Source organism: Paramacrobiotus metropolitanus, unplaced genomic scaffold (assembly GCF_019649055.1).
Source record: "Paramacrobiotus metropolitanus isolate TYO unplaced genomic scaffold, Prichtersi_v1.0 Parri_scaffold0000006, whole genome shotgun sequence".
Taxonomy (NCBI): Eukaryota; Metazoa; Tardigrada; class Eutardigrada; order Parachela; family Macrobiotidae; genus Paramacrobiotus; species Paramacrobiotus metropolitanus.
Genome location: NW_026570226.1, coordinates 248,965 through 262,852, shown reverse-complemented (window position 1 = coordinate 262,852; position 13,888 = coordinate 248,965). Strand labels below are relative to the sequence as shown.

General features: G+C 41.0%; 4 protein-coding genes across 4 annotated transcripts; all 4 read right to left on the bottom strand.

Moving 5' to 3' along the window:
• Positions 1 to 505: 505 nt before the first annotated feature.
• Positions 506 to 2,846, bottom strand: LOC129581771 (39S ribosomal protein L2, mitochondrial-like). The gene is made up of 4 exons (XM_055472999.1): positions 2,129 to 2,846; positions 1,756 to 1,862; positions 1,496 to 1,643; positions 506 to 1,048 (listed from the first exon to the last, which is right to left on the bottom strand). The coding sequence occupies exons 1-4, from the start codon at positions 2,583 to 2,585 to the stop codon at positions 630 to 632; spliced, it is 1,131 nt and encodes a 376-aa protein (XP_055328974.1). The 5' UTR covers positions 2,586 to 2,846; the 3' UTR covers positions 506 to 629.
• Positions 2,847 to 4,640: 1,794 nt separating this feature from the next.
• Positions 4,641 to 7,669, bottom strand: LOC129581517 (PAT complex subunit CCDC47-like). The gene is made up of 9 exons (XM_055472645.1): positions 7,066 to 7,669; positions 6,759 to 6,899; positions 6,364 to 6,538; positions 6,005 to 6,252; positions 5,732 to 5,941; positions 5,518 to 5,665; positions 5,349 to 5,458; positions 5,124 to 5,291; positions 4,641 to 5,001 (listed from the first exon to the last, which is right to left on the bottom strand). Exons 1-9 carry the CDS (start codon positions 7,291 to 7,293, stop codon positions 4,930 to 4,932), a joined length of 1,500 nt encoding a protein of 499 aa, XP_055328620.1. The 5' UTR covers positions 7,294 to 7,669; the 3' UTR covers positions 4,641 to 4,929.
• An 87-nt stretch (positions 7,670 to 7,756) lies between these two features.
• Positions 7,757 to 10,335, bottom strand: LOC129581518 (transmembrane protein 161A-like). The gene is given in 5 exon segments (XM_055472646.1): positions 7,757 to 8,530; positions 8,780 to 8,902; positions 8,905 to 8,993; positions 9,071 to 9,386; positions 9,545 to 10,335. Coding segments are annotated over 5 exon segments (1,437 nt in total). The 5' UTR covers positions 9,957 to 10,335; the 3' UTR covers positions 7,757 to 8,033.
• Positions 10,336 to 11,420: 1,085 nt separating this feature from the next.
• Positions 11,421 to 13,866, bottom strand: LOC129581792 (GDP-Man:Man(3)GlcNAc(2)-PP-Dol alpha-1,2-mannosyltransferase-like). The gene is made up of 4 exons (XM_055473032.1): positions 13,475 to 13,866; positions 12,989 to 13,338; positions 11,896 to 12,576; positions 11,421 to 11,795 (listed from the first exon to the last, which is right to left on the bottom strand). The coding sequence occupies exons 1-4, from the start codon at positions 13,600 to 13,602 to the stop codon at positions 11,527 to 11,529; spliced, it is 1,428 nt and encodes a 475-aa protein (XP_055329007.1). The 5' UTR covers positions 13,603 to 13,866; the 3' UTR covers positions 11,421 to 11,526.
• Between the last annotated feature and the right edge of the window lie 22 nt (positions 13,867 to 13,888).

Here is a 13,888-nt window from a genome sequence, read left to right as displayed (position 1 = left end):
CGACACACTAATTTGTGAATTTTCGAAAACGTTCAAACTTCCGCTCACATATTAATTTGCTCCGACAAATTAGAGTCTGAAATACCGCGAGTTTTTGTTCAGTGCCATAACAAAAATTCATTGTTCGTTAAACGGTTAAAGTGCGTCCACCTTTAGTCTTTACAAAATTCCGTAGAGCTGGATAACAGCATAATGCGAAAAAAACTGATGGCACATGGCCCATGTGCCATCAGTTTTTTTCTGTACCCATGTGACATGGGTACAGTATCTGCTACCGTAATATTATGTATTTTATCGAAAATTTTTATTTATAGTTTTATCGAAGCATGAAGTCTGCATGATCCAATTCAATCTTTCAATTACAAACTTTTTACGAAAAGAAGTAAATCTATGAATGGGCATACGACATCAACTGCAAATACTTACTAGTAGTAGAAAATGCTACAGTGTATAGTGTTTTTGCTACATATAGATATATTGTTTAAAGCGGCTAAAAGCGCTCATGTTTTCATTTTTTACCATGGTTAGAGCCGCTATAAAAACCAAATGTTATGGACTGTACAAAATGCCATATCAAAATTCCAGAAAGTGGTTGTCATCTAACCAGAACAACCTAGAACTTAAATCGCTCAAAATTTATGAGTAAAACTATATGACGCCGGCTTTTCCGCCGGTGGTGTTAGATAACTGCGCAGAGGCTTAGCGGCTTTGATCTTGCGTCCACAATAACCATCCTTCCGATGCCATAAACCACTTTTGGGTCGGATACCCCTTCGACGCATCGCTCCGGCCGAGCCCCAGTCGATATCCTGCCATCCCACATTACTCGCTCGGCCCACGGTAGCGATACATTTTTCACTCACTCGGATCGTTTGTTTGCTAGGCATTTGGATAATAACAGAGCCTTCTTCTTTTTTGATTATGGTAGCACAGCATCCAGCAGCACGGGCAACCTTCGCTCCGTCTCCTTCAACTCGCTCTACGGAGCTAAGCACAGTCCCCACTGGTAATGCCCCAACAGCGTAGGTGTCTCCTTCGAAGGCCCGAACTACAAGAAATCATAACAGAAAATCAAAAGTATGCAAACACCTGTTCAGAGATCCGCTATTCACACCCTGCGATAAAACTCAAACTACGCATAAACAAAGTTCAACACAGCCACTGGTCAAACTTCTGGCTGTTTGCTTTGAATTTACTACCCGTGAATACCGGCATCTCAAACTTTGTGGATGTTGAATACTGATAAATTAATATTCGTTTTACACGCAGCTACACTAATTCATACTACGCATGCTGGCTGCTGCCTACGAAATTTACATTCAGGCTTAAGCGAACGATTAGGTTAACTATCAGATGCATATAAGACATCTTCACAATTTGTAAATTAGCTGCTTTCTTTCGTTAAAAACCAACTACGCAAGACTGTAACCATGCTAAATAAATATACAGATGCGCTAAAATTGTGGGAAAACTGACACGCAAAAAAAATGCGTACCCGGCAGTCGTCCAACCGCTCGGGAACTTTTAACCAGTTGACCGGGTTTCATATTTTCCGTAGCAATTACCCAGCGGTACGAGTCTTCGTAACCAAGTTTAGCAATATGTGCGGATCGTAAATTGGGGGTCTCACGGACTTGCAGAACCTGTAAAAGCATCAGTATGCCAAATATGTCAAAGTTAGTTAAGTAAAATGTAAATTCTTGCAAAAAGCGCGTAATAATTCCGTATGTTAACAGCAACGCTACTACAATTCACCTTTTCTACAATCGGTGTCTCTGAATCGGGTATATACTCCCGTGTGGTATCAAGGAAGAAAAATGTAGGCTTCACACCGCCACCAATCCTTCGGTAAATAACTCGTCCTAGAACAATCAATTGTCTAAAATGTCAATGCAGTGAATGTCAATTCATCATAAATGTGCAGTGCTTTGCAATCATACAGGTGCCGCCTACGAAAAGCCGAATCTGAATACCAGACAGCAAGAAATTAAATTCTACAAAACAGAATTAAATAATTCGCACACGTCTTAATTTTCAAAATATCAACTGCAATTTACAAGCCCCTGGATATGTTTACCGAATAAGTGAAGACCACGATCGGCTTATACTTAAAGCATACAAAACTTACCAGTTAAAGGATGGCGTCCTCCTGTTCGCACAACTTGAAATGGTTTGGGTGAATATTTGTCCAATCCTTTCTCGATTTTATGTCCGTCTTCATCGACTGGGGTCCATTTCCACGGATTTACATCCAACCTTGGCTTTGGTTTGTGACCGTAGTCCTTTCGGGCGAAGCTTCTGCGGTACATCGCATGCAAAATCGGAATAGGTTCTCGCTGCTCTTCCAGAGGTGGTAAAAGAATTTTCTTAAAATGGTGGACTTTCGGATCCGGACTTTTGAACCTCGCTTCAGTGGCATAGATGGGGTGTCCTAATTTTCGATATCCTCTGGTCACGTTGAGACTTATTCCAGCTTGGGAACGAGGAATTCCACAGACAATACTATCTACAGCAGAAGTACCCACTCGCCATGCAGACGGAATAAAAGAAAATCCCAGCGCCATTTTGCGCACTGCAAATGCCATTTCCAACGTTTTTCGCTCCTGTTGCTTGAGCAGAGTAACACCTAGATTGTTTAAAGGATTGTTTCATCCATCACACAATTTCTGGTGTACTACTGCAATTTAACTAAAAAGACTAAAGACGAAAAGACAAAACCAAAAAGACAACAAGAAAACTGAAAACATGAAAGCCTGAAAAAGCCAGTGCGAGCATACAGGGCCTGTAATTCGTGATTCTCGCCTGGACTGCAGACTAGGGTTGTCATCCCACCCTGAATTTTGAGGTGGGATGTGATGGGATTGGGAACGTGAAGTGATGGGAATAGTGGGATTGGTGGGACGAATATAAAATAAAATTTCAATAATTTATATTCCGAAAAAAAATTATTTTAATGTTTACATAAAGTATAAATGTTGTAAAAACAGTTATCACAAGTGAGAAAGGCGTTATCAATCAAATGAAATGGACTGTGGTAGAAGCTACGTAGCGTACCGTAATGACAACATGCTAAAGGTCTTTCTTAGAAAGTTTTCCCCAGGCAGCTCTCGCCTGATTTATAAAGGAAAAAAGTTTGTTGCGCGAAAAGTTATGCGGAATAACCGAAGCACAGTAAATTTTGGCACTAAAACACATATTTTCGGGCAGTGGAAAACCATCCCATCACTTCCCAATCCCATCATTCATCCCATCACATTATCACAGCCATAATTCTTCGGCATGATGGGATTGGGAACAGGAAATCGGCGTGATTGTGATAGCGTGTGATGACGTGATGACAACCCTAAGTGCAGACTGGCAGTGTGTCATTTTGACGTCACTAACAAACAGGGATTTTACAGTGCGCCAACAGGAGAACTACGCATGCGCTCTGTTTCTGGCCTTGTGCTAAAATTTAAGGCGGTAGAGTAACACCGTGGCCATAGAGCTACCACTTAATTCAAGAATACTGTAAGCATTTTTATCACACATTTTTTCCTCGTTTACAGAGTATGGTTTTTGTGAATTTTCATGTAACTTCCCAGTTAACAAGCAGTACAGTTTGCGAACGCGCGCTGTTTAAAAAGTGCCGGGATAAGCACTAGTTTCTATGGGCCTACGATGACTTCCCGTCGCACCTGAGTCGCACGGGTCCCAACCGCCCCAGGGCGCCATCCGGGCGAGAATCGTCAATATACAGAGTACAGACCATGGAGTATGCATGTACCAGTTTCCTACTCCCAGGCGTCAACCCCACGGTGGCTGCTACATTTGCGGTACACCGCCCTGATCTGCGCAATTAACGTAAGTAATTAAGTTGAATTAACCCCTCACAATTCTTGGGTTTTACGATCCCGAAAATTAAATCGTTTCGTTTTAAAAACATAAGAAACCCGATTATCGGAACAATCGAAAACTTTTGCTCTGACATTTTCTTAGAATTTCGAGGTTGGTACACAAAGCGCACGGTCGATTAATCAGACCTGCATGCAAGACTCTGCGCCCTGCGGTATACATTTATTATGATTAAATGCCTTCCTACAATCCTACAATTTGAGCATTAATTACGTTCTTTAGACACCATCACAGTAGTATGATGATGAATAATCTAAGAAAAGGCAAATTGGTTAGGAATGCCCAGAATATCGGTTAGAACCTTGATCACTTAAGAATTTCAGAATTTACTGCTCGCGCGCTGCTCTTTCTCGAACTTGCTGGCGTTCGACTAATTAAGAAAACCGCCTCAAATTATAAAAGTCATAACACGTGTATATAGCAACATGTACGCTACTACGCTGTAATGATTTTGTACGACTTATACGAGTACCATAGTTCCTTAAAATTGCACCATCCGCCAATTTATTGTTTGTCAGTTTTACTTAAAGCACAGAATCTTCCTGGAGTCCTAACCATTCTTTGATTAAGTATTTGTTCTTTGTAACATTCTTTGCACCAGTTTTTCTTTAGTAACATTTCACTTCCGTTTCGTTTCTTCTTCTGTCTGTAAATGCAATACTTCGAAGTATGCACCGTACGTAGAAGTCTGAGACGCTGGGACTTTCGTAGGCGACTCGTAGCAAGGAATGTTTCCGAAAAAGCAATGAGGTGTTAGGCATTTATTTGTAAATCAAAATAAATTAGACTGATGCATGGAATAAAACAATTAAAACTGCCGAAAACCCAATACAGAAAAAAGTACAGAAAATTTAGAAAACAGTTCATTAAACACGAAACTTCAGCAGCATTTTCACAATGCAGTCACAATTGCATGCCAACTCCAGATCTCGTTTGGACTGACGGCATGCGGTTTTTTAGCGAACAGCAATCAAAAAGGTTTACTTTGGTGTATTCACAAGCAAAACAAACTTGAAAACAAAACAAGTTGTTGTCTCACATGGCCTTTACTTTAATTGCTTTCACTTTTGGACCTTTCTTTTTCATTTCTCGTCGATAATCACGTTCCTAGAATAACAGCAGTTTCAAACTAGCAGTACAGTACTCACGAATAAGGAAAATCCAAATAAGCATTATGCTACGATCCAACGAATAAAGATGTTCGTTCTAACGAACTGATTTAGTTTTACCTCCCACTTGCGCTGCTTTTCAGGATCCTCCTCACTAAGTATCTTTTCTTTTTCTATCCGTCGCTTCTCTTCCCGTCTTAGCTGAGCCGCTTCTTGGCGCTGAGCGTGTGTACTTTTTAAATATTCTTCCTGGACTTTCTGGCGGTTCTTCTCAGCTTTCAGTTTAGCCTACAGAAAATTTTATTTACTGATTTAAAATTTCATACCACGAATTTCGCACAGTACTTCTCTCTGCAGGCGATAACGATGGACTTTTTCGACCAGATAGAATGTCATAAGCAGTAAAGGATGCATATACTCCATAACCTCCGTCGGATTGGACAAATTTTTTGGCACTACGAAGCAGATAAACACGTAGTACATGCCACGGATACAAAAAAATTAGGGAACTCACAATTAAAACAAAACTGCAGGATTTTCATAGGCTCAGGCCTCTTTATTTGCTGATTCTGCTGCTGGGCGTCCTCGGATTTCGGGTTATACTGATCAGAAAAAAACATGTATTCCATTTCCGGTTCATACTTTTCAATTACAGCCAAAACCTGGAAGCACAGAATTAAGTCATCCAATCAGATTGCGAAATAACAACAAAATGCAAGCATGTTTACCTTGGTGTCAAGAAGGGCAAAAATTGATTCTCCAATTTCCGAAAGCACAGTAAAGGAAGAGGGTAATCCAAACCGATCCCCGCCTTTCCGATCAGGACAAAATAATCCCAACTCTGTCATGTCTTTTTGAAGTTTAGGAATGCTTCCCTTCTTGGATACAGCTAGCACAAAGGTGTCCATTTCTTCCTTTTCCATATAATATCGAATACACTAAACATACAACACAGTAACTCCAGATGTCTTTCCACTTCGGGATTTTGCTGTTGTACTCACAATCTGATCGTTACTGGGGCGGAATAATCTCCAAACAGACGACAACAGATCTTGTCGCTTCCTTAATTTCAATGTCACCAGCATGCCTTCCACATACATTCTGCCACTGCACCATAAAGTGTAAATATGATCAGCCTCCTTTATAAATTTGGAAGGTTTTTTGGTTCCATCACCCATCGCATCGCCTTCCGCGCCCGCATCTGGCGAAGAAGTCGACAGAGTCACCTCTTTGTTTGTGCCTTCGTCTCCTGTAAACAAGCAGAAACCAATTTCAAAGCGATCTCATTTATACAATTCGGAAAATTCCTGACACCATAACTGCTGTTTTCCAATAATACCGATCAAAATGCCCGACATACCCACAAGAGCGAAATTTTGGTTTAACAATTCAAAATGTGTGTCCAACCACGCGGTCGCCAGTTTTGAATTAGTTGCTTTTCCAGATGCATACCAGACTAGGTAAAACATGAGTCCGGAGATCAACAAATACTCTACGTAATAATGCTCCCAGTTTCTTCCCAACACCATCGGAACCTGCAAGAACACCGTCAAAACTGCCTAAATAACTTGCCAGCCATCATGTAAGTACTAATAGTTGCACAATAACGTATGTGCAACTGTTAGGGGCTACGTGCCTATGTATTCTCATTACTAAGTGCATAATTTTTCAAGAGAACAAGCGGAAAACTTTACGAGTATGTCATGCCGGATAGCTTTGCTTTTCGTACCACTTTACCAATTTACAACGAAATACCTCAGCGATTTTCAGCTCTGGTGGGGGTTTCTGGCTCTGCCCAGAAGAACCGGCACGTCCAAAAGAACTTCGGTCATCTTCGTAACCCTCGAATTCGTTCGGATCGTACTGCTCTTGTTCAATATATGCGTCCCCTTCAGTCTAAAGTGCGGAACCAGAAACCGTGTGATAAGGATTAGTACACCTCACAAACAGCAATTAAACCTTTGATACGTAATAATTATTGTCTGTAAACTAAACTGAACTGTTTATCAAGGCTTTGCAGCATGAAATTACCCAGCACAAAAAACACTTCAGGTATTTTTACCTCGTCTTCTTCCTCGCCGGCATCTGGTCGCTTCACATCAGCTTCCGTGTCTATTGATTCTAAGACGTCCTCATCCGTATTCTTTTGCGACTCCACCTTGCTCTTCTCCGACGGCTCATCAACAAACTCCTCCTCGTCAAACTCTGCAAAGTCACTGTCGAGGCCGCTCGCCTTGGCCAGTTGAGTGACGGCCAACACAAATAAAAACAAGATCGTCCAAGTTTTCATCTTGGGTACGATTGCATCAAAGCACCAGCTTTCACTTATCTTCACAAAGACAAGTGCGTTCAGGAGGAGTTTTCACTGTTTTGAGAGGCTTAGGCCCGCTTAGCCGTAGCGTTCACTGAATCACAGGAAAGATGTCGTCGTTAGGGAAGGCCTCCGCACAAATATGTTTAATCTGGTGAATAACACGGAACACACAATTGCTAATATGGTGGAACAGTTTTCGGTAGACAAATAACGTTTAACTGTTTAACAAAACTACCAATTCCCACTGAAAGAATAGATGTGTAACGTCGTAACGAGTTTTAAAAAAACGGCTGCCATTAAATACGGCATTATCATGGCTTTTTAAACCTACGCTGGCATTACTGAACTTATTTCTGAAATAGTCGTTCTGGAGTCGCGTACTGCACTTGCTACGTCATTTGGTCCAGACACCACCACAGGAGGTTGGAGAGGAGACACAAGTTTACTGTTTTTTTATTTCGAAATTGATGTACAATGTACCGTCTAATTGGGAAAACCCTTTCAAAATCAACATGCTGACATCCAGGAAACAAAATTATTTGCACAGTACAAATAATTCGCAAGTTAATTTGCATTTACTATTATTACGGCTGCTAATAATTTAAAAATCACACAGGGAAGGATGGTGAGCAAACAACCATAACATAACAAAAGGCACTATCAACAAGGGCCACGGAGTAAAATCAGTAAACCACAAAATAAAACGAAAACAAGGGCTACTGCTGATCTTGCAAAATATAATAAGCAAACAAAGAAAAACAAAAATGAGATATCAATATCCACCAAATCAGATATCCAAACAATGCTTTGAGAAGGGCTCCCGTAAACAGTGACCAAACTGCATTGTGGATTTCATACACAGTAGCCGTGTAATCCGCCGGCAAACCAAGCCAACCAAAAACTCTATTGTACGTCCAGTCGCCTTTAACCGGGAAAAAAGATTCCATATCCGCGCTTAGATACAAGAATGACAACATAGTCAGGATGACCAAGGGCGCCACATACTGCACCGCAGCTACGCCAATATACCGCGAAGGGGCAGCCAATAAAAACTGCAACTTTTCCGCTTCGATTCTTCCAGGCTCCTGGTGGAGGGCATGCATGCGCTTTCGGGGCGAATCCAAATGGGCCTGGAGAAAGCCGTTCATCGTAAGAAAACGGACAACAATGCCCAACAGTAGAAGAATGGTGCGAAACATTTCGAAACTCATATCTGCAAAAAAAACTTTTATTATTTCTGGTTATGTAAATGCAAATTAGTTATCAGCAGAGATATCTTAAAATTTAAACCAAAAGGTATAAATATCTCGCGAGCAAAATCGTTGCAATTCCAGAGAAAACTACGCAGTTGACTTCATTACAGCAGTAAAATCCACAAAGCAACAAGCACTTAAAGACAGAAATAGTTACTGGTAATAATAACTATTTGTATAGAAACATTCTAGCGTTAAAAAAAGCATACACTTGTTTTCCATCCATAAATGTTCTTGCACGGCCGGCATCCAAAGGAGGCACAGAGCCGCAGGTAGTGCAAAGCTGATGGAGTATAGCATGACGTGAGCTGGATTTCGTTCAGCGACGGCCTGTTCTTTGCATCTCGATACATTTTCCCAAACCGTATGCCGGGAAACGCGACCAGAGCGCTGGCTACACCAGACAGCAGTCCAACCAACAGTCTAAATTAGTAATTATCAATTTAATACCTCATCGTCTCTTTGGGGTGTATCAGGTAGACTGAGATGCAAGCAATTACCCAAATCCAAAGTAGGAGAAATTCACCGTCCGCGCAAATTCCCCCATCAGCTGAATCCGATTCAGCTTCTCAGTGAAATTCTTGTGAGCATCCCGTAAACCAAATTCCAGAGTGCCGCGGTTGAACGCGAGCATTACAACGGAAATCACCGCTCCCAATCCACCAACCAACAATACCAGGAAAAATTCGCCGCGTTCTGTAGCTCCATAGTACAGATGGACAAGCCGACCAAGGATAAGAATGCACAGAAATGTGGTGACAATGCACCACAGCAAACTAAAATTTGTTTCAGTCTGTCGTGCTGTGTTCGCAGCAGCTGTAAAAACAAACACCGAGATGAAGGTAACAGATGGTCTTAAAAATGTATATTTCTGCATAAATTCATCAGAAAATCAACGTTCAAAATACTTGAAAATATTCGGTCAAGAAAAACTTGCACCAGTATGTCGTATTGTATAAGTTTCTTTGACAGACCTCCAATTATCCAGTCTTTGAAGGAGTAATAAAATTCGGTCAGTAAATAGGCAATGACAGATGTCAGCCCAACGTTGAGAATCCACCGGAGTTCCGCATAATACTTAAGAGCAGATATCACCTCAATATCAAGGTACGTTCTCTGCAGATCTATGTCGATATCTTTCGACACCTGGAAACTGTCCCGATCCTGAAAATCAGTTTGCCCTCTTCGATGCTTTCCTCTGCCAGAGGCTCTTCCTTTGTTGGTAGAAATTCCAGACGCTGCTCTTAACGCTTCCGTAGTCGGAGGCAAGTAAAATAACAGTCTTTGGAAAATCATCCAAGAAGCAGCGTAGTCATAAACATGGATTTTATTCAACAGATGGTAAGTTAATATACTGATAACAAATGACGGGCTGATCAAAGCCATGATGACAAACAAGGAATAATTTCTTAATACTTATACATAACCATCCTGTATCCAAATAAAACAAGGCAGAGAACACGAAGGTTTGCTCCTCTGCAATTGCTAAATTGCAAATGGACCGAGAATGGTAATAATATCAACAAAGATAGAATATTGTTACGCAACCCGAAGGAACCCACTAGCAAAATCTTAAATAACCACTGGCTGTGAAAGTGGTGCAGTGTCTATAATTCACACCATCGACTGGGCCGTATCTGGGTCAAGGGGAGGGATTTTTCTGTGATTACAATAGAGACAATCACCTAGTATGCCTCCTCCGTCCAGGGGAAAGATTCGTATGCCTCGACATTGCCTATTTGTAGAAACCCCTTAAATATTAAGAAAGTTTTATTGGAGCCGATTTGTTAAAAAACAGAGGCGCGTTTCCCGCAACATGTACCGTTTCCGGACCGAGACCGCCCCAAGCTGCCCGATTCAGCAGTTAACCGATTGTTTAGCTGGCCGCCCAAAACTTATCGGCTCAGGTGGCACCCCTTGCACCCCAACTATCCCGCCATATCCTTGGGCGGTAGCTTAGCATCCAGGGGTAGGCAGTGATTTTTACACGATTTTAACCATCACATATGTTACCCTTCGCTAAATTCGCTTTTAGCCTTCACTATATTACTCGTTAATGTGTTTACAAAATTTGAAACGAACTAAATAGATTTCTATAAATATTTTGAGAAAACGAATCTGTTGCATTAATCAAAATGCAGTTAAACAATTCTTAAAAAGCTCGTATACCGCAGAACGTGCTCATTATTGTTTTCCTTATCAGATTTGGTTGATAGTTGATACTGAAAGCTTGTGATGATCAAACAGTAACATAAATAGCGATGCCAGCAGTGTAGACTGTAGTATTATTGTATGCTGCAAGACGCAAGTACGCTTTACGCGACAGAGCAGCTTGTCCTCGGTCAGTACGCACGAGCCGATTTGGTCCGAACCGGATGGTGAGAAGCGTTTACTGCGCCCGTTAGTATGCTATCATAACGCCAGTTGTGATTGGTTGGTCAAACTAGCAGCAATCAATGGCAATTATTTCTTCACACCCAATGGCAACCAGCCGATGGTGTGAATTATCGACTCAAGAGTTGGAAAATGCTAATCGTCGCGATGTCAATACGGTATCTGCCGGCTTGTGTACACTGTGCAGGCAACACTCGCCTCCACAAGTTTTTATAGTCTGCTGTAGCAGGTACTGATAATTCTGCATCAGAAATTTGATTTCCGAGGCCCTTTTCAACTGAACTTTTAATGTGAAGTAATAGCATGCATTTTACGTTATGTAGGATTCTAAGCAGAAGAGACCTTGGGAGATTATTTACGGAATTTACCTATAGATAATATCATAATATCATTTCGTTTCATAACAGCCGCTTAACTGAAATTAGTATTACTACGTACTTAAACAATTTAACAACAAGATAACTTGCTACTCTCCTGTGGCATCTTCTCCATTGATCATTTAAATATCTGACCTCTGTCTTTACACACAATAGTGATCTTTGCAAATCAATAAGCCATTTATTTAAAGCAAATGGGCGACGTTATTATAAAATTTCGCATCAAACACTTCGTCGGTGAATCGTAAAACGGATTCTTTAGCTCGCTTTCTTATACCATCTCTATCATTCTCATTAAGTAAAATAATCTGTTTCATGCATTTTGCATAGCTTTCTGCATCTGACGCTAAGAATCCAGTGTTTTTTCCTTGAAAGTCCACCACAATATCAGCTTTAGGTCCACCAGAATCATGAGCAACCGTGATCAAGCCCGCAGCCATTCCTTCCACCACACCTAAAATATGTTAGTTATGTTGCCTTTGACTGTAAAATTTTGGACCAGAAAAATTTACAGGTCAGAGAATTTACGCAAGACCAGATTACATGCAAATTACCGATTCCGAAATGCTCATTCCACATAGTGTGAATCCCAATTGTGCCGTTCCGGCAAATTTCTAAAAGTTCGGGGAAAGATGCATTCAGATGGAACTTCACAAAATCCTTCACTAAAAGTTTTTCAGCCAACTGTTCCAGTGTCTCCACGCGTTTATAATCATCCGCATTTCTGCACCCTCCAATAAAATCCATCTGGATCCGATCTCGCACTTCCTTAGGCAGAATAAACAGCAATGCCGCAAGCGAATGTAGTTGTAGTGCGTGATCTTTTTCGGGTCGAAACTGACCAATGGACACGATCAAAATTCGCTCGGCATTTTTACTATCTTCACGCTGAAGTGATATTCTCAAAAACTCTTCCACATTACAAGGGGGGTACACAATCACCGGCTGGCTACCTTTCCATAATTGTATAATATGGTTATACGTCCAGGTGGAATTAACGAGGGGAATGTCACAACATCTACCCGCCAATCCATACAGCCAAGCAAAAATGTGGTAATAATATATCTTCAGAGCGCTCAGGAAAGGATTGCGCGAAACAAAACTGACATTATTATAGCTCGTCTTCCGCTCTTTCACACGAGACAGCATATCCGTGCTTATGGTCGGATAATGGACATAGGCTCCCACTGAGCAGCCACCAAGGAAATAAAATAAAGGGAATGTAAAAGCATGCCCTGTAAAATAAAAATAAAAAGATACAGACACCACTGGGCAAGTTATCCCAATACCTATAAAATCTATACTAAGGTCGAAAGGGATAATTTTACAGCTCTGTTGTTCGCAAACCAAAAGCGAAGAATATGAGGAAACATGTTTTCTAACTCAAGCTAATAAGAACGACTGATAATTAGTGTCAGTCGCGGGTTCGCAATTTGCAGCAGCGAATATGATCCAGACTAGCTATTATTCACCTATGTAAAACAATTACTTGTGTGGCACAAAGAATTTCATCAGAAAAATTAGAAACACGCATAAAAAAGATAAGGTTTTGCATGCAACAGAAAATATTCTTGGTATTTTCCACACTTTAAAGCTGCCTAAACAACCCCACGCTTGCTGAAACCACTCATGCTACTCGTAATTCACCTGTTGTATCAATGTAAACATCTGGACTAAACTTCCATAATGCTTCCACACCAACTATCATGGATCCAATACTTTGCCCGATCATGGTCAGCATAGGATAATGATGTGCTTCCAGCAGCGTCCGCATTCGCAAGTGCACAAATCGCACTGTAATATCTGCGGGGATTGAAATTTTGAAGCGATGTATCACATGCTCTCGAAATTTACAACACTTGTCCGCATCGTCGCCTGTGTAAATGATGTACTCCACATCGGAACGTCTGGATCCAAGACTATTCAGTGCTGCCCACAGCACTCGTTCTCCACCCCCGCCACCCATACAATAAGGATGAAAAAATCCAACAGAAAACCTGTAGGGTAACGAAAAACAGTGCACCGGCATTAAATACACATCGACACAAACGTATGAAATCTCCGTTAAAATAATTTGTGTACATATACGTATCGAAGTACGTGTACGTAGCAATATGATTGAAATGCGCTTACGCTTTCCTCCGTCTTCTCTGCAGGCGAGATTTCAGTGAAAGAACGAGAGCGAATCCAGTTAGTAGGCTTACTATCGTAATGCAAACAAACACAACCACACACGCAAGGGCAAAAAATGCGGAAGCCATGTTGTGTTTCTGACAGCGTCCAAGCGAAAGGAATTTCGGTTTTTAGTTCTCCTTTTCACCACCGTTTGAAACTGTTACATGTCTCCGTTTTCCCTTAAATCCCTGCAACAAGTTCGTTGTCAACTGATTTAGAAATCATTACTGAAACAAACGTACTGTTGTGCAGCAAAAAGACAAAAAGAGATACTGAAAACGAAAAGTGAAAGACAAATTCACAAAAATTTAGAAACTCTTCAATCTTCAACCAAAATTTAGAAAATCACAAAAAAGATTCAGGATAGAGATA